We start from the raw sequence: 18910 nt of genomic DNA on the forward strand, positions 1-18910 counted from the left end.
ATATGCATCAGAAATCTGGGTAACATAGAAAGGGCAGGTGAGCAGGATATATGTTTGTGAAATGAAATGTGAAAGAAGCAGAATAAGGCTTACTAGAAAGGATAGAGGTAGGAATAAGACAGTGGGAGAAATACTGAAAGAGGAGCCAAATCAAGAGACCATAGAAAAGACAAGATTATGGTCATATAGACATGTTAGAGGAATGGGAGTTGCCAGGATACTGAAACAGGCCCATGAAATGACAATGGGAGGCAAGAGATCTAGAGGAAGACTGAGAGGCATGTGAATCATTGGAGTGAAGGAATTATGATGAAGAGAATGGGAGACTGGAACAGACAGGAGAGAGACAAGTTGGGAGGGCAGGAAAAAGTGGGGAGGCTTATATATTCTAAACAGAATCAGCCATGAGTTGGAAACTGTAGAAGAAGAAGAAGAAGAAGATGATGATGATGATGATGATGATGATGATGATTATGATTATGATTATGAATTAGTTATTTCAGGTATTATATATGGATTTTTTTAAGTCATCTTTCTTAAGATGTGCAGAATTTCTTGTAACATGTAATCAGTCTTATTCTTCTGTTTGTCCTAACTGTTTCAAACAATTTAGTTGTCCTTGCACATATATGTCAACTGATCTTCAAAATTTGTGAAACAGTACTTATGCTTGACAGTAATGTGTGCTCTACAAGATATCTTTGTAACAGTGTTGTGTATAACAAAGTAGTATTCTGTGTGTGGCACTCACTTTTTGTGCTGTTCCTCCAACAGTGGCATTCAGAATCTCAATCAGAAGTCTGATGTTCATGTGTGGGATTGAACGGTGTGCAATGACACCTCAGCTGTGCATCATGCCATCCAACATGGCCCATGGTAACACCTTCCATTACAGAACAAGTTGTGACAACCCCCTTACCTGTTTCTTAATGTTGCACTTGGTTTTGATGAATGTGGACAGCATTGTGATTTTGGTCCTTACGGATATCAGCACCTCATTTGTATTCCAGTCAAGTGACCATGTTGCTAGACATTATTACTTGAGATTAATCATTTCCAGAAAAGGCACTTTGTGTTTTAAGTTGGTTGTTTACTCTGATGAAACCAGCTTTCGTGTGCAGTCCTAACATGAGCTATGAAGAATCTATTTTAAATACTAACAGAAAAGTAAAGCTATGAGGATGGGTCATGAGTCATGCTAGGGTAGCCTAGTCAGTGGAGCACTTGCCTGCGAAAGGCAAAGGTCCTGAGTTTGAGTCTCAGTCTGGCACACAGCTTTAATCTGCTAGGAAGTTTCATATCAACGCACATTCTGCTAGAGAGTGAAAATCTCATTCTGGGAACAGAAAAGTAAGTTATCAGGAAAAGTTAGCCACAAAGGTACCAGGGCCTCTGAGAACAGATGCTTTGATTGAGAGAGTGATGAAATCAAATAAGTGTGAGTGTAAGCAAATATTTAACAAGGAAGTGTACAGTCAGCACAAGCTGTTGTGTGAGTGCAGCACAAGAATATTGGATTTTCAGACCAGAAGTAAATTTGTAAACTAATACATCTGTTAGGGATCTTGTACATACATCTGTTAGGGATTTTGTATGTTTATCCAAAAAAATGCAAAAGCACAAAAACTCTTACTTACACAAAAATGCGAAATGGAGAGTTTGAAAGCTTATACATAATTTTGTTATTGCCCTAAATGTACATAACTGTGTACAAAACAACAAAATTCCACAAAACAATTCCTTCATTTGTCAGATAAGTTATGCACTTACTATTATTATTATTACTCTAGTTATTATTTTTGGCTGTGGCTGCAGTTGTATAAACTTGTTGATATGATTAACTGTTGTAAATCGGATACTATTAATTCCACACTCACTAATTTATCTGAATCTAAAAATTTGTGAACATCCAGAATGTATACTCACAAGTGCCAGTGTCAACTCACTCACATCTGTCCATAGCACGTGTATATAATTTCTGAAACAAGCCAGTGACTAGATCTCTATAAATTATGCATTTTACTGTCATTACTAAATGTGCTACAGTGTCTGTTCCAGCACCCCCACAGCTTACTTTCATCAGAGCAGCACCAAACAAATTTGAAGTCTGAATTTCTCTGAAGAGGGAAGGTGTGCTGCAGTGCAGATGGAATATAGTGACACAGAGGAATTTCAGAACACACTGATCCACTTACCAACCTGAAGGCACATGGCTAAAGAGACACTTGACCTGCTATCCATCTTTGATGCTACGCCAACATGTGACAAGATTTCTATATGCTGACAAAGCATTGCATCAACTATCTGTGTGTGACATTGCTACCAGGTAGAAAAATAATCTGGTACAAGAATGCTAAAAATAGGCAGGCTTGATGGTCTATCAGCAGTAAAGAGTTCAGCAATTGATGGTCTACTAGCAGTGAAGAGTTCAGCAACAGATTGATGGTCTACTAGCAGTGAAGAGTTCAGCAACAGAGTTCAAAAGGATCCATGTATTGGGTCATGAAGCCAATTGGTCACACTCCTTGGGATTCATGGTTTGATGCCACTGGCCTGCCTATGGAATCCTGTGAATGTGCCATTCTGTCATCAGTTAATAGACAGCTGCATTTGCTCCACCCTGTAACAACACTGCATTTTCTTCAGCTGGCCACTGCTACTGCATTTTTCCAGTACTTTGCCTCAGCAGCTTGCTTGGCCTTTAGGCACATCCATCCCCATTGTACCATGTATGAAGCAACCATGAATTGACACCTGGCTGTGCCCACCAGATGAGGGTGCACACCTGTAGAGCTGTGTCACTGCAAACTGTCTATCTTGCTGTGGTCACCCTCACTTTTGACAGACTCCTGTCTCCCTCACCCCACCAATCAAACCCCTAATGCACAAATGTGAGAACGGTTTTGTGATTCTGACAGACTGAAGTATTGCTATGACAGAACGGTTGTAACTGAACCATTACAGGTGCTATCTTGACATCATTTCAAAAGCATTTATTCTGATACATTTAAGAATAAAATGGGAGGAGCACTTCAACAAAAGGAGACAATATCTCACCTGGAATTGGGTATGATAATAATGGATGTCATGAAGAGCAACAGACATTTTGGAACTGCTCTCAAGGATACCCTGCAGTGAATTTGAAACAGGTTTTGTGGATGACATGATTGAGATTACACTTGCTGAATATGCTGTATACATCAGGACAGCCAGCAGAAACAATACAAGGAATAAAATCCGAGCCGCCATCGTATTAGGATGCCTATCTGCACCTGAAAACATGGGAACTAAGGTTACAATAGTATATTAAAATACAGCTACAAATTCACAGTTCATCAAAAGATGTAAAAGGTGTGATATCTTTTAAGTGCAGATAAACATATGTACATACACACAGAATACACATCGCTGTATAATCTTATTCCACAAAACACAGTGCCTAAGAATGTCATCAAAATCAGAAGAAAGCATAAGTCGATTTTGACCTTTTTTTGTATCAGCAGGTAAGAGAAATGTACATTTTAGGCTCTTTATACAGTTTAACTCATTCTCTGTATTCAGGGCTGAACAATTTTTTAGCACCATTACAAATAACAGTTCTCATCTTGAGGTTGAAGCTCACTCTTGCCGACCATGTTTGCTTACAGATAAATTTATTTGTAAGCAAACATGGGCACAAGAGTGAGCTTCAGCTAAAGATGAATATTTCAATGGCATCCTAAGCAGTTCCACAAATAAAATTAAAAAAAAAACAATGATGATGCTGTAACTTCAGTGAAACATATCTGGGTAAAAAGAAGAAAAATTGAGTTTGCTCAAGCAGGAGCCTATCCAAAAACAAATTTTCAAATAACAGTGCTCACTGTAAACAGATCAGTATTTTGAAAGCATGTAATATATTTCATTTTTATGATTATTAACCTAATAAGCAATAAACATACAATAATTAATAATTAGCTCAGATAACTACACAACCTGACACTTTCATCAAAGTAACATTTTCCTTCATTGTTTTTGTTATAGCATGCATAAACACAAATGTATTGTTGTAGCTTAATATTTTGATAATGACAATTTCATGATGGAAATGAAAAACAAAAAATCATGAAAGGTAGCCATGTTCTTGGAGCTGATGGATAGGTGGAACATATGTATACTTCAAAGATAAGAAAGCTTTTGAGATTTTGCACATGCACTGGTGCCCAAACTCATACATCCAGAATTTAATAACTGGTTGAGGAAGGCACTTAAAGAGTTGGAGGAAAGCAAGAACCATGTGTAGTAAAAAACTAGTATTAGAACAGACCTACAGGCTGAGACTAGTTTTTATAATGATAAATGATATACAAATAGTTACTGTCTTTGATTATACAAATAGTTACTGTCTTTGATTTATTTATTTGGTCCTGATGATTACATATTATACAACAAGTGTACAAGTAATATAGGAAAAGTCAGTTGATACAATTACAGTAGTACATGAACATTTATACATCACATTGCCCAGACATTTGTTTATTTAACAAGAACAATTACTTGCATGCAGTATTAAAGCCTGCTTTATGCCAAAAACAGTTTAAGTGACTGTTTAAAATAGTAGAATAAGTGATAGAGCATATTTTTATGTTACTGACATATACAAGCAGGTAAATTTGCTGTTTATAATGTTATTTCTTGCACATTATACATAGCCATAGCCACAAATACCACCTAATTTGTATGTATGCCTGGGAATATTCTTATCATTTTAGTCTTTTTTTTTATCAGATTTCACAGTTGAAGCACTGTAGTTTTTCTAGCCTACTGAGGTTTGTGTTTATGCATACATATCAATGTACATGAACATTAATACTATTTTTGCTAGCAATAAATATAAAATAGAGCCATAAATTATTAACCAGACTGGTAATATCAATAGAAGTAATAGTAATAGAAACACATTCAGATAATATCAGTAGAGAGAAACAGAAAAATAATTAAGAATTGTGGGCTGACAGATGTATCCATTAAAATGATTCTTCTCATTTCCTTCTAATTGAAGATATGCATCTTCCATAAACTGTTTCCATTTTTGTAATCATACCATCATGCAGTTTTTCAAAAAACAATAGTTTGGCTACTATTTCAAGTGGAAACGTGATGATGCAGTCGCATACCTGGAAACATTTACTGAAAAAGACAATGGCTGTGGAAGCCTTTGAGTTCTTATGAAACATAAACTGGTCAGGGAAATGTCTGGTATATTCTTTTCTTGTATTAAGATAATATTACGAAAAGGATAGATTGCTACTCATCGTATGGAGGAGATGCTGACTTGCAAGCAGACACAATGAAAAGACTGCTACAGGTTCGAGCTTTCAGCCAAAAGGCTTTCTTCTGAAGTACAAAACACACACACATTCACATAAGCACTACTCATATAAACATCATCACTGTTTCTGGCTGCTGATTCCAGACTGTGTCGAGGTACAGCAACTGTGCCCAGTGGGAGAAGCAATCTGTGGGTGGTGAGGGTAAGGAGGTTTCTGGGGCGAGGAGAGGTTGGAATAGCAGAGGGGGGGGGGGGGGTAGTGCTACTTGTGGCAGCAAGAAGGGTCTTGATGGGTACAGGGTAGTGCTGGTGGAACAGATGGCTATATAGTGCTGGAACAGAAGCAGTCAAGGAGACAGGAAGGTGAAGGACAGGGACTAGTGAAGGATGAGGCCATGGGAGTTATGGGAAAGTAGAATATAATGCAGGGAGAGTTCCCACCTGTGCAGTTCAGAAAAGCTGGCTTTGGTAAGAAGGATCTAGATGGTGTTAGGATGTGAAACAGTCATTGAAGTAAAGCACATTGTCTGGGCAACACATTCAGCAACTCCATGGCCCTGCTGTTTGTCAGTGTCCATTCATGTGGACAGACAGCTTGTTGGTTGTCATGCCCACATAGAAAGCAGCACAATTATTGCAGCTTAGTTTTTAGACCACATGACTGCTTTCCCAGGTGGCCCTGCCTTTGATAGGATGGGAGATGCCTGTGACTAAAATGGAGTAGGTGGTGGTGTGAGGATGGGTGGGACAAATCTTGCAACTAGGGTGGTGGTGTGAGGGTGTATGGGACAAGTCTTGCATCTATGTCTATTGCAGGGATATGAGCCATGAGGAAAGCAGTTGGGAGCAGTGGTTGTTTTCTGTAAAGCATCTGTGTACAAATTTGCAACTGAGGTTTCATTTGTGACCAACTATAAACTTAATGTCTTCAAAGGATACTAATAAATTTTCCTCTGGTCTCAGAAGCTTTACTTATTTACTTTTGTTTGTTCAACCCTTCTCTCTTCAAATAAATTAACATTTCAGTTTGGAGGGCTAAAAGTTCAGGTGAATGTCCAGGTGGATACATTACATTGGTCTCTTTTTCACTTCCCAATGAAAGAAGTGGGACAACCTATGAGAGGTATTCACACATGGGTGTATGTATCATCATTGTTTGGCTGCATCTCACAGTGTGGTCTGCATTTGAATGCTTTATGTAAGGAACTACTTGCACATCTATTTATCAGCAGCAATCTGTGTGACAAAAGCAGTATCCATCTTATCCCAACGATATCCTATATTTTCACTTTTTAAGGCAATTTTTTCTCAAAGACAGATCCATAGAGTATTATGGCAACAGCTGAAATAGCTATTTCCAGATCAAAATAAAAGATGACAAATAGTGAAGTTGAAGTCACAGAAACATAGTGCACAACTTCATCATAACCTAATATTTTCTTAACTGTATTCCTCCAAAACTGTGAGTCAGGTTTTGCCTTAAAACAGATAATGAAATATTTGAACAATAGCAGAGACCATGGAGGTAAGAATGGAGGGAGACGCCGTGACGTCACAGCTGCAAAGCCATGTGAAGCCGAGGTAGCCATCTCAATCCAACCAAAACATTGCTGCTGTAAGCTTTTGTGCCTAGGCTTGTCACTCGCTTTTGGAAGGATTTTGCACTATTATGGTGACTTGTGTGGTGTTCGGATGTACGAATCATTCTGATTGTGATGCGAAATTGAAGGGAATAACATTTCATGTGTAAGTTGTCTCGTTAAATGTGATTTTACAACTTCATTGTGAATGAACGTGTGCTACATCGGTACTTGTACTATAGCGTGTTTTTCTCCTGTATGATTTTAGATTTCCTAAAAATGAAAGTCGGAAAGCTCTGTGGGAGAATGCCATGAGGAGGAAGAATTGGCGTGCGTCTAAATGGAGCACTATATGTTCTCAGCATTTCCGAGAAGAGGACATAGACCGAACTTCCCTTTCAACAGTAAGACTTCGAGAAAATGCTGTACCATCAGTTTTCCCTACACACCCAAAACTTTTGCAAAAGGTATGTTAATTCAAAGAATTAAATTCTTAGTTTTCAAGTTCACGTTTCAGTATAATACTTACGTATCGTCGATAATCGAAGTGTTGAGTAACTCACTTTGTCTTCATCATGTACCAAATTAAAAGCTAACACTACATTAACTGGCATAAAGTATAGGCCTAAACAGGACACTGTGTAGATTTGCCATTCTATGTACCGTATTTCAGTAAATATTGGTGGTAATGAACAGTGTTTCCCAGTAGTGTAACGTAACTGAAATGTCCCAGTACGTATTACAAACAAGATGTATTTATGGGGCTTTGGAGGGAGGGTATAGCTAACTTAGTTTTCAGTTTCTATTATTTAGTTTGTGATACACGTTTATTACTGAATTAACAAAATTGTATCATTTACATTGAAGGCTAGCTATTCGTAATATTACATTTAAAACTATTTTTAATCAGAAGAAATGTGGAATTTCGCCTTTACGAGATTTTATTTTAAACAAAAACTTTGAAACAACCAATCTGATGATGTTACATGCGTATATGGTGCAATTAGCGACTGTAATACACGCAGCACACTGGCAATGTTTTGGTCAGAGTGTCATGGCAGCGAGCCACGCCCCCATGGCTTCAAAACATATTACGGCTGGGATACGTAGCGCCATCTCCCCTTATTCTTACCTCCATGGCAGAGACAATGGGTGGTTCATGGGTGAGATAGAAATATCTTGTGCTAAGAAAATAAAAATTCTGCTGGAAGGAGCAAAACTAAATATGTTCGTATTTGCAATACAAAGATTGTTGGGCATATGTGCTGTAAAAAATAATAAAAACAAGCATACTTTACTTACTTTCATTTCAGAAAGTCATATGGTAATTGTATTCTGCGGGAACTTACTAAACCAAGAAAAGTTTTCAGTAGCCGAAAATATGTGTTGTGACTCGCCGATCATTCAAAGTGCCGCCGTGCAATTACGCGCGTCCTCTACATGCGGCGCACAGTGGGCCAGAATCTTGAAAACGTGGCCAAAAAGGAAAACAAAAAGTTTAAGGATGGGGATTTTGGACTATCAGGTTGGCAGCAGCAATGCTGGGACAACTGAATGCCAGCTGTGCGGATGACCAGATGTTCATTTGTTCGGTAATATCTCAGGTCAAATGCGGCAGTTCATTGTTAGCGTGCGAGCAGCTGGCCAGGCTACAAAAATAGTCGTGTTGTTGAAGGAAGTTACTTATGTTTTGTGCAAGTGAAACCAATACTTTCCCAGGAGGTATGTACTAGTGAAAAAACACTTATATCACTATTAAATCATCAATTATGCACGTTTACATTTCAATTAACGTACTACAGGGAAATGAATGACAAAATCGTAAAATGCACTTAAAAATAGAGATAAGATACGAATTCCACGACATTCCGCTTTCTTTTGCACTGTGTACGCAAGTATATATTATTACTTTTGCAAATTAAGCTTCAAATCCTGTGACTAGTTGCAACTCTGGCTTTGAGCCACGTTTTAAGCGACACTTGCAAAATGTCATTGTTCAGACATCTTCAAAAATGACAGTAGAATCAATTAATTATGAGTTTTATTTGTACAATTTAAATTACAATCGACATGTAGAAGCATTGTAAAGAATAAAATAATTAGAAAAATGACGAAAAGTGTAACACAGATTTTTTTTTTTAAATTTCAGTTTCATCTGATCCAGCGTATTCCAGAATCGGATTTTCGAGGAAAGATATTTTTCTAATAACAAAAGAGTATTTGTCAAATGATTTGGAAGGGGTCAAAGAACATTTGGAAAGGTCGTTGACAGAAAAAAGTGGACATACAATTAAAATTCCCTATGATATGAGGCTTACCATTTCGATTTTGTTACCAAAGTTAAGAAGCAAGTATAAGGAAGCAACTCGGCCACAAGGATATTTTTTCAAGAAGAATGAAACCTGGTTAAATACAATAGTATATATTCCAATTGATTCGAAACCTGCAAGTGTGACTAAATCAACAGGCCGACCTGCCACAAAATTTGAAACATTATCTGATGGGTCTAAAAGAAGGAGAACTGAGGAGATTTGTACGAAGTTCAGTCTTGTCGAATTATCGTTCGCCGCGCAAATGAGTCTTCGATCTTCAGGGCACCCAGATGCTGCGAAGATTGTGAAAGACATCACACTCTCAAGTCCATCCAAGGTGAAAAATACAAGGCAGGCTTGCGATTTTCAACATCATCGCCATCCTCATATGATGCAAATGAAGGTCTAGCACTCCTTTTCGACTTGAAATTGTCAAAAGAATCTTACCAGCATTTGAGAAATGGGGCTAAAGGAAAAGGCTTAAACACACTACATCCACCGTATCCAGCTGTTTTGGTAGCAAAAAAATCTTGCTGCCCTCCAGACGTAACCCTCACTTTTACCAAATCAAAAGCTGAGGTACAGTTGCAAGCTTTGTTAGACCACACTGATCAACGTGTTCTACTGCTGAAATGAGACGATATTTTACATATGAGTGATTCAGAAATGTCTAATAAGGCCCTTCTTTGTAAGTGGGGCTTTGACGGAACCTCCGGGCAAAGCATGTATAAAATGAAGTTTTCAGATTCGAGTATTTCAGATGCAACTTTATTTTTCACTTCACTTGTTCCACTGAAACTTGCAGGTGTAAATGAAGAAACTAAAGAAGAAAAGATCTTGTGGATTAATCCGAAGCCATCTTCAACCCTCTTTTGCAGACCACTGAAGTTAGAATTTACAAAGGAAACAGAGCAAACGTCTTTAAATGAGAAAGCGTATTACGACAAACAGATCGAACAACTCCAGTCATTCGAAACAGTTATTCATGGGAAAGACATTTCCATCAAATACAATTTAAGCATGACCATGGTAGATGGTAAACTGTGCAATGCTATCACCAACACGAAATCTGCGCAATGGTGCTATCTCTGCAAGGCTACGTCTGCCCAATTTAATAACATTGACGATATTTTGAAGAAACAAGTTACCGCCAATTATCTGCAGTATGGACTATCAACTCTTCATGCCTGGATTCGATGTTTTGAATGTTGTATTCATTTGGCATACCAAATGAAAACAAAAAAGTGGCAGGCATGTAAAGCAGAAGATAAAGAGGAAAAAGCAATACTGAAAGCCAACATTCAAAAAGCTTTCAAAGAGCAGCTTGGAATTGTAATTGACATGCCAAAACAAGGGTTTGGCAGTATGAATGACGGAAACACCGCTCGACGTTTTTTTGAAAACACTCCAACATCAGCGCTGATAACTGGAGTTTCCGAAGAACTAATCCACCGTTTCCACATAATTTTGCAGACGATTTCGAGCGGACGTCAGATCGACGTTGAAAAGTTTCGAGTATATGCCTTAGCAACAGCCAGGTACTATGTGAAAGAATACCCCTGGTACAACATGCCAACAGCAGTCCATAGATTGTTGATTCACAGTCCAGACATTATTTCTTCGGCCATTTAACCCATCGGTCAACTATCGGAGGATGCTCAGGAATCAACCAATAAGTTGATAAAGCAATATTGCCTGAGTTTGTCTCGAAAGTTTTCAAGAGTTAAGACTATGGAAGACGTGTTGAGGAGATTGTTGGCAACGACAGACCCCTACGTTTCTTCCTTACGCAAATCTTCGCCGAAGAAACTGAAGAGTTTGTCACCAGAAGCCGTTGCCCTCTTAGTTCCTGTGGCGGAAGACTATGAAGATTCAGATGCAGATGCAGATAATGAGGAAACAGTGTTTGAGGATGATGATGATTCAGTTGAAGCAGAAGATGAAAAAGAATAAGAAAATGAAAACTTGTAAATTAAGTTATAAAAAATTTACGAAATAAATAATTGTAATTGAAATGAAATAATTTTTTGTAATATTTTACTCCGTCTTGTAACCTATATTTGGTCCTTCTTCGAGTTTTCCACTTTTTTGGTTTATTTTTTGAGCATTAACTACAATAACCCCTAAATACTGACTTTTATATCAATAAAAATATATAAATATAAATAAAAAAAAGACATAGATTTTGACCGCCATCTTGGATCCACCACTTTTAAATTTTTTGAACTCTGTCATCATCAGTAACCTCAATAATTCCCTAAAAATTACTTTTATATGTAAAAAATGATAGTAGTGTACATAGAACCTGCCATCCTGGGTCCGTCATTTTGTTTTTTTTCACTTTTTGATATACTCTTAATCAGAAACTCCGTAAACCCTTACGTACTAAGTTTGGTACAAATTGAACAACTACTTATATTTTGACCAGCTTTTTGGGATTCTGACCCACTGTGCGGCGCTGTCTGCCAGCTATGCAGCAGCTGTGCCACCTAAGCAGCCAGCCGAGCAGCGGCCGCTAGACTGGGACTCAGTGCTCATTCGATTGCTAACGTATACACATGTCTTGCTTGTCAACTTACTCTGTGACTTATATGTGTTGTGTCGTTCTGAAATATATGTGTTAAATTTGACGTTATAACAATTGGCGATGAGGTAGTGGATTTTTCCTTTTCACCGTTGACCCATAGGGTTCCATGGCTACTGTCAAGCAACTATCACAAAATCTCCTTGAACAGCAAACGCTTCTAACAGCGGCAATTCGCGATTTCATCTTGGCGTCAAATGCAGGGCATTTCTCGTCGTTGGCTATACCTCTTTTTCCTCCTTACGACGAGACAGCGGAAGACTGGTCTGATTATGAAAAACGTCTTCGACAGCACTTCTTGGCCTTTCATGTCACGGATGAACAACCGTGAGAGTCTCTGTTCCTTTCCTGGATTTCACCTCAAATGTATCGGTTGTTGTCGCAATTGGCTCCTTTGCAAAAGCAAATGCATGTGGTAGCCTCTCGTGTTGCCTTTTATCATTGTCAAAAACAGCCACAATAATCCTATCGTGCTTGGGCTGCTGAACTTCACGGCCTCAGTTGAAAGTGTCAATTTGTTACTGATGTTCACAAAGAATCCTATGCCGATTCCAGGGTACGGGATGCTATTATCCGGTCAGCGCCCGACAAAGAAGTTTGGCAACATGCCCTTCAGTTGGCGAATCCGACTCTAGATGAAGTTCTCTCCATTGCGCAGTCTTTTGAAATTTCTCTCGCCGCTGGGGCGCAAATAGAGACGTGGGGTGATGCCGGGGAAATACCACCTCTGTGAACTGTTGACGACGCGTGCGGCGCGTCCCCGCTGGCCGACATGGCCACAGTGTGCTCGCACACGCAGCCTCAGCCTAGCCGTAAACAACCCGCTAAGAAACTGCAAGAAACATTCACGCGAGGATTGTCCTCAACATTGGGCTGCGTGTCACAATTGCAAAAAGAAAGGTCATGTGCCTTTCGTTTGCAAATCCGACCGCATACATGATGTTCATGAACATGATGCTGATTCTGATTCTGTGTTGGCTGTCAATTGCACTTCTTCCCTTTCAGGGAAGTTATTCCTCACTGTCCAAATCCTTGGTCGAGATGTTCGCATGCAAGTGGATACCGGTTCTGCTGCCACTATAATTAATTCTCAGACGTATCTTCAGTTGGGTTCTCCACTCCTGTCACCTGTCACTCGGCAATTATGGACATACAATAAACAGAAGATTTCTCTCTTGGGACAGTTTAATGCTGAGGTATCTTACAAATCCGTCATTCGCACTGTTCCCATATTTGTGGTCGACCAGAGCAACGCAAAAAATCTTTTTGGTTTCGATGCCTTTCACATTTTTGGGTTCTCCATAGATGACTCTGTCAATATTGTCTCTGATGCTATTCCTTATGCTCAACTGGATTCCTTGTCGACGACATTTTCGTCTCTTTTTTTCTCCTGGGTTAGGCCGTGCAAACGACTTTGAAGCTCATATCATGCTCAAACCCACTGCTCGGCCTAAGTTTTTTCGGGCTCGGCCCATTCCTGTGGCCCTTCGTGATCGGGTAAAACGGGAGTTGGATCGTCTCACTACTTCAGGGGTCTTGCTTCCTGTCACTTCAAGTGAGTGGTCCTCTCCTGTCATTGTCGTTGCTAAGCCAAATGGTGATAATCGTCTCTGTGGTGATTTCAAAGCCACTGTAAATGCTCAATGCCTCATCGACACTTACCCTATGCCCCGGCCTGAAGAACTGTTCACTAAACTTGCTGAAGGCCAGTATTTTTCTAAAATTGACCTGTCAGAAGCATATCATCAACTTCCTCTCGACGCTGCTTCCTGAAAGTTTCTGGTCCTTAACATGCCTTTCAGCCAGCGTCTATCAATACCAACGCTTGCCATTCAGGGTTGCTAGCGACCCTGCTCTCTTTCAGCGATTCTTGGAACAATTATTGCTCCCTGTCCCTGGGTGTATCAATTACATGGACAACATTGTTGTCACTGGCTCCACCACTGAAGAACATCTTCAAAATCTCCGCACACTTTTTCATGTCTTACAGACTGCCGGTCTTAAGTGTAATCTTCAGAAATCACAATTTTTTCAGGCCTATCACGTACTTGGGGTTTCAACTCTCTCAGGATGGTATTCGTCCACTTCAGCAAACTGTTGCTGCGATCGATGCCCTTCCTCGCCCTACATCTGTTAAGGAACTCCAGGCCTTCTTGGGGAAAACAGCATACTGTCACAAGTTTTTACTGTCTGCGGCTTCTGCGGCTCTGCCGTTGCATCGCCTGTTGCATAAAAACATGCCTTTTAACTGGTCCGCGTCATGCGAAGCGGCTTTCCAGAAATTGAAGACTATACTGAAACAGGCCCCGTGCTTGGCTACTTATCGACCTGGCCAACATCTTGTTCTTGCCACAGACGCCTCTCAACATGGGGTTGGTGCAGTCCTTGTGCACCATTTTTCTGACGGTTCAGAGCAACCCATTGCTTATGCCTCCAAAACGCTCACGGATGCCCAACAAAAGTATTCTCAAATTGAGAAAGAAGCTTTGGCCATTATTTATGCTCTTCATAAGTTTGGTGTTTTTCTCTATGGCTCCAAATTTCATCTTGTTACGGATCACAAACCACTTGTTTCCTTGTTTCATCCATCAACGTCACTTCCCGACAAGGCTGCACACCGCGTCCAGCGTTGGGCTCTTTACTTGTCTCATTTCAATTATGAGATTCATTTCCGGTCAATGGCTCAACATACAAATGCTGATGCTCTGTCTCACCTTCCCATGGGTCCTGATCAGGCATTCAATAGGGACAAACTTTTGTGTTTCCACCTGGATGTTGCCGAGCAGCGGGTTGTGGACGGGTTCCCCATCACTGGGGACAGTCTGGCGGCTGCTACGGGTTCTGACCCTACCCTCTCCCGGGTTTTACGCTGTCTGCAGAAGGGTTAGCCAGATTGCCCATCCCCTAAGACTTCTGATCCGTTGCGGAACTACTACGCTTTGCGCTACCGCCTCACGGCTAGGGATGGTGTTATCCTCCTCTCCACTGACAATGCTTCACCGCGTGTTGTGGTACCTGCATCTTTGCATGCTTTGGTCTTGTGCCTCCTTCACCAAGGGCACTGGGGTGTGTCTCGCACAAAATCTCTGGCGCGCCGTCATGTGTACTGGCTTGGCATCGACTCTGAAATAGCACACATGGTCGCTGCCTGCGGCCCTTGTGTGTCACAGGCCGCTGCCCCGAAGTCATCTTTGTCACCATGGCCTTCGCCTGAGAAGCCCTGGGGGCGCATTCATGCTGACTTTGCGGGACCCTTTTTAGGTACTTATTGGCTCCTCGTAATTGACGCCTACTCTAACTTTCCTTTCATTGTCCGTTGCACGTTGCCTACCACCGCGGCAACCACCAGTGCCTTTGGAAGGCCTCCCCTCTACTCTTGTTACTGATAATGGTCCACAATTTGCCTCTTCCGAATTTGCAGATTTTTGTGCTCGTCACGGCGTTATACATGTCACGGCCCCGCCGTTCCATCCACAATCCAACGGTGAGGCTGAACGACTGGTCCGCACATTTAAGCTCAGATGGGGAAACTTCTGATTTCTTCTGCTGCTGATGATGCGCTTCTCCAGTTTCTGGCATCTTACCGTTTCACCCCCATGGGCGACCACAGCCCGGCTGAGCTCTTACATGGCCGACAGCCCCGCACGCTACTTCATCTTCTGTGGCCTTCCACCTCACGGCTGCGGGTGCCTTCACTTGGCCAGTTCACCGCCGACGACCTCGTCTGGGTACGGGGATATGGCAGGTGGCCAAAATGGAGCCTGGGTCGCATCTTAAGACACCGTGTCAGATGCCTGTATGAAATCCAGATGGACACGGGTGTTGCAGTGCACCATTCGGACCAGCTTCGGCCTCGTGTGCCAGCAACGCCTGTTCCGAATGCCGCTACACCACCTTTGGCTCTACCTGACGCTCGGGATCTTGGCATCTCTCAATACTCATAACGCAGCCCTCTCACCGTCATCGCGATGCCAGCATAAGAACGGACACCACCAGGAGACGTGCCCATGCAGGAACTGGATGACCATCCTCTTTCAGAGCAAATCTACTCACCTCCTCCTCCAATGGACGCCGACACATCGCCCATGTCTCCTGTCATATCAACTGGAATTGCCGCAACGGGCAGATTGGTGCACGGGGCCCCAGCAGATTCGACCCCTACATCTCCTGTCATCTCGATCCGTTATCATCGGGGACACTTCCGTCCGTACGGGAAGCCTCCTCCTCGAGACTTTACGGCAAGTCAAACAACACCTATGGATGTTAGCCATCTCCAGGACACCTCCATCAAGACCAGTGCAACAATTTCAAAGGGGGGAAAAGTGTTGTGACTCGCCGATCATTCAAAGCGCCGCCGCACAATTACACGTGTCCTCTACGTGCGGCGCTGTCTGCCAGCCATGCAGCAGCTGCACCACCTAAGCGGCCAGCCGAGCAGCGGCCGCTAGACTGGGACTCAGTGCTCATTCGAATGCTAACGTGTACACATGTCTTGCTTGTCAACTTACTCTGTGACTTATATGTGTTGTGTCATTCTGAAATATATGTGTTAAACTTGACATTATAACAATATGTAATACAAATTATTTGTGGTGTTAATAGAAGAATGACTTTTACAGAATCCAGGTAAGACTCTAGTACACTAACTACTGCTTCTTGATTTACTTCGTCCTAAAAATCTTGTTCAAAGCAACAGATCAGTTAACAGAAACAAAACTGTGGATAAAAGCAATCAACACAATGACTTAAAAGTCATTTATTCTGGTGCAGAAAGGTGTCTATCATCCAAGAATATGCATTTTCAATAACTTTCTAACAACCATGAAAAGTTTAGCTGGTAATGAAGTACAGTTTCAGAGGAGTCAACAACATTTATTGGTGTCCAATTCCTAGTCTGCTGACAAATTTCTTAGCAGAACCAGCTGATGTATGTATTACTAACAACATGACATAATGTGAATGCTACATAATATCTGACTTCTAGGTGTCATAAATTGAATAATGCTATCTGTTTTTATTATTCCTACCTAGAATTTATCTGCTATTGCTTCCTGGAATGTTTCACATCCACAAGGATTCCTTCACTATCTAATCTCCACTGGGAAATTTTCATATGTTCTTAGAAAGTTTGAGACATTATTATGTCATGTGTCAGTCAAAAGAAAATCATTCCAGCTGACAAGAATCAACCCTGCTCCCAGGCCCACCCTTACCTCAATGCAAGCCATAGTGGCATTATAATTTAAGACCACACCATCAACTATAGTTGTTTTTTAACTCCCATACAGAGCAGAGATTGATGCTGATGGAGGCAGAGCTCTTCTGGCACCCAGACACCTCCTAACACTAACTCTACCATAGGGAAACGCCACCAAGCCCTGGAGTGAGCCACCCCTTCATAATCCTGGCCACTATTAGCTCAGTGTGCCATTTAAAGTGGGAGAGGGATTTTAATATTCATTGACAATGCTATTGAATCAGACATCATAGCAAAGATACTACTAATTTTCAAGTTGAAGTTTTTCAGATGGCCTTGTGTAAGTCATTTAAGCAGCAAATTTTATCAAAATAGCAGCATTTGTGTAAATTTTAGTATTTTAAATTTGGCTTGGATAAGTAAATATAGACTATAGGAGTTTAGTACTGGTTCTTTATTGATACTATCCTACAGGTTCTATCACTCTGTCGATGTATTCATTGACTCTTTCCACATCTGTAAATGTACTCCTTCACGATGGGAATTACAGAACATGGCAAATGCTCAAAGACTCAATGAATTCTAGTGTCTCATCATGATTGACTCATTAGAGACAAAGTAATTTGCCAGTGGAAGTAAGATAAGAAAAAGAAACCACAGTGTTTAAGGAACTGCCTCAACAGTCACCAGAAGTGATTAAAAACAATCACAAAAAGCCTAAATCAGAATAACTGGATGGGAGTATGAATCTCATTCTCCTTAACATGCATTCAATGTGTTTATGAACATGCCACAATATTAAGTGATGCTATTGAGTGTAACATTTTAAAATTTCCTTACATGTTTTAACATAGTTTGATAATGGAAATTCCTGAAAAAATGTTGAACAACCGTACATCGCTCACTCTTTTCCCAATTTAGGCATACACACATTCACAAATACATATGGCTATGGCCATGATGCCATTGTGTTACTATGTAGTTCTGTTCTTTGTGCCAACAGCTTCCCTAGTAGATGTTACATCCTGTCACCAGGTGGGCCAGCATGCTGCCTGAGAAATCCCACTGCCAGGGCTGGAATAATGCTGAGGCAACTTGGTGCAAGACTGCACTGTCTCCACCCCTCTATGATCCCAGAAGTGGTGCCTTTTTACAATAATAGCAGGGCAAGCAAGCATAAATACTAGTCACTTCAGTCTCCAGAGTTTGTCATCAGCTGCTGCCTACATCAAGAGCTACTCGACACCAGCTGTTGACCTGATTTGGGTCACCTTGCCTCAACTACAACTACCTGCTGCCTCTGCCAGCTGTTGGTCTATGGACCTCTCCTAAGCCTGATACAGTGAGTGCCTGAATAAGTGCCAGCTGGCTGGGGGTCTCTTCCTAACTGTAATCAACCAACTCCTGGATGTCTCTGAGGGCTCCCAGGTGTACCCTGCCCCCAGGTGCACCCCACACCTGACCTACTGTTGTGGCTGCCTCCTGACCAGCACTTCCTCAACTTTATGTTGGCAGAGTACCTAATGGAGAACCACACTCACGAGGCCACTGATGCAGTGACTCTTCATGGCCATACTGTTACCTGAAGGTGTCCATGCAGTTCCAGCACACCACCTTGTGTTATACTGACATGGACTCTGCTGCCTAAGAGTGACACCATAGCTGATACAGTACCAGCCACCACTGTACGAGTTCTTGTTAAATAAAGTGTGAGGCTTATATTGCTGCATTTCAGATTTCGTATGCATCAGAGAACTGGTGCTTCGCATCTGTCACCCTGTTCACCACCCAGACTCATCATCCTGACATTTTACAGTGTCAGTGACTATTAAACCATCCAGATGCTTACAAAGGTACCAACTCACAACAATTGCTACTAGAAGTGTGGTTGTACGTAACAACTGCTGTCAGAAAAGTCAGTGACAT

At 41.1% G+C, this 18910-nt stretch overlaps 1 protein-coding gene across 1 annotated transcript in view; it reads right to left on the reverse strand.

The window, feature by feature from the left end:
- The window catches only part of LOC126162844 (uncharacterized), a 95367-nt gene that overhangs the window by 46352 nt on the left and 30105 nt on the right, over positions 1–18910 (reverse strand). The window contains exon 7 of the mRNA XM_049919612.1: positions 3058–3272. Coding sequence (XP_049775569.1) covers positions 3058–3272 — 215 coding nt within the window. The remainder of the gene's footprint in view (positions 1–3057; positions 3273–18910) is intronic.

Source organism: Schistocerca cancellata, chromosome 1 (genome assembly GCF_023864275.1).
Source record: "Schistocerca cancellata isolate TAMUIC-IGC-003103 chromosome 1, iqSchCanc2.1, whole genome shotgun sequence".
Lineage (NCBI taxonomy): Eukaryota > Metazoa > Arthropoda > Insecta > Orthoptera > Acrididae > Schistocerca > Schistocerca cancellata.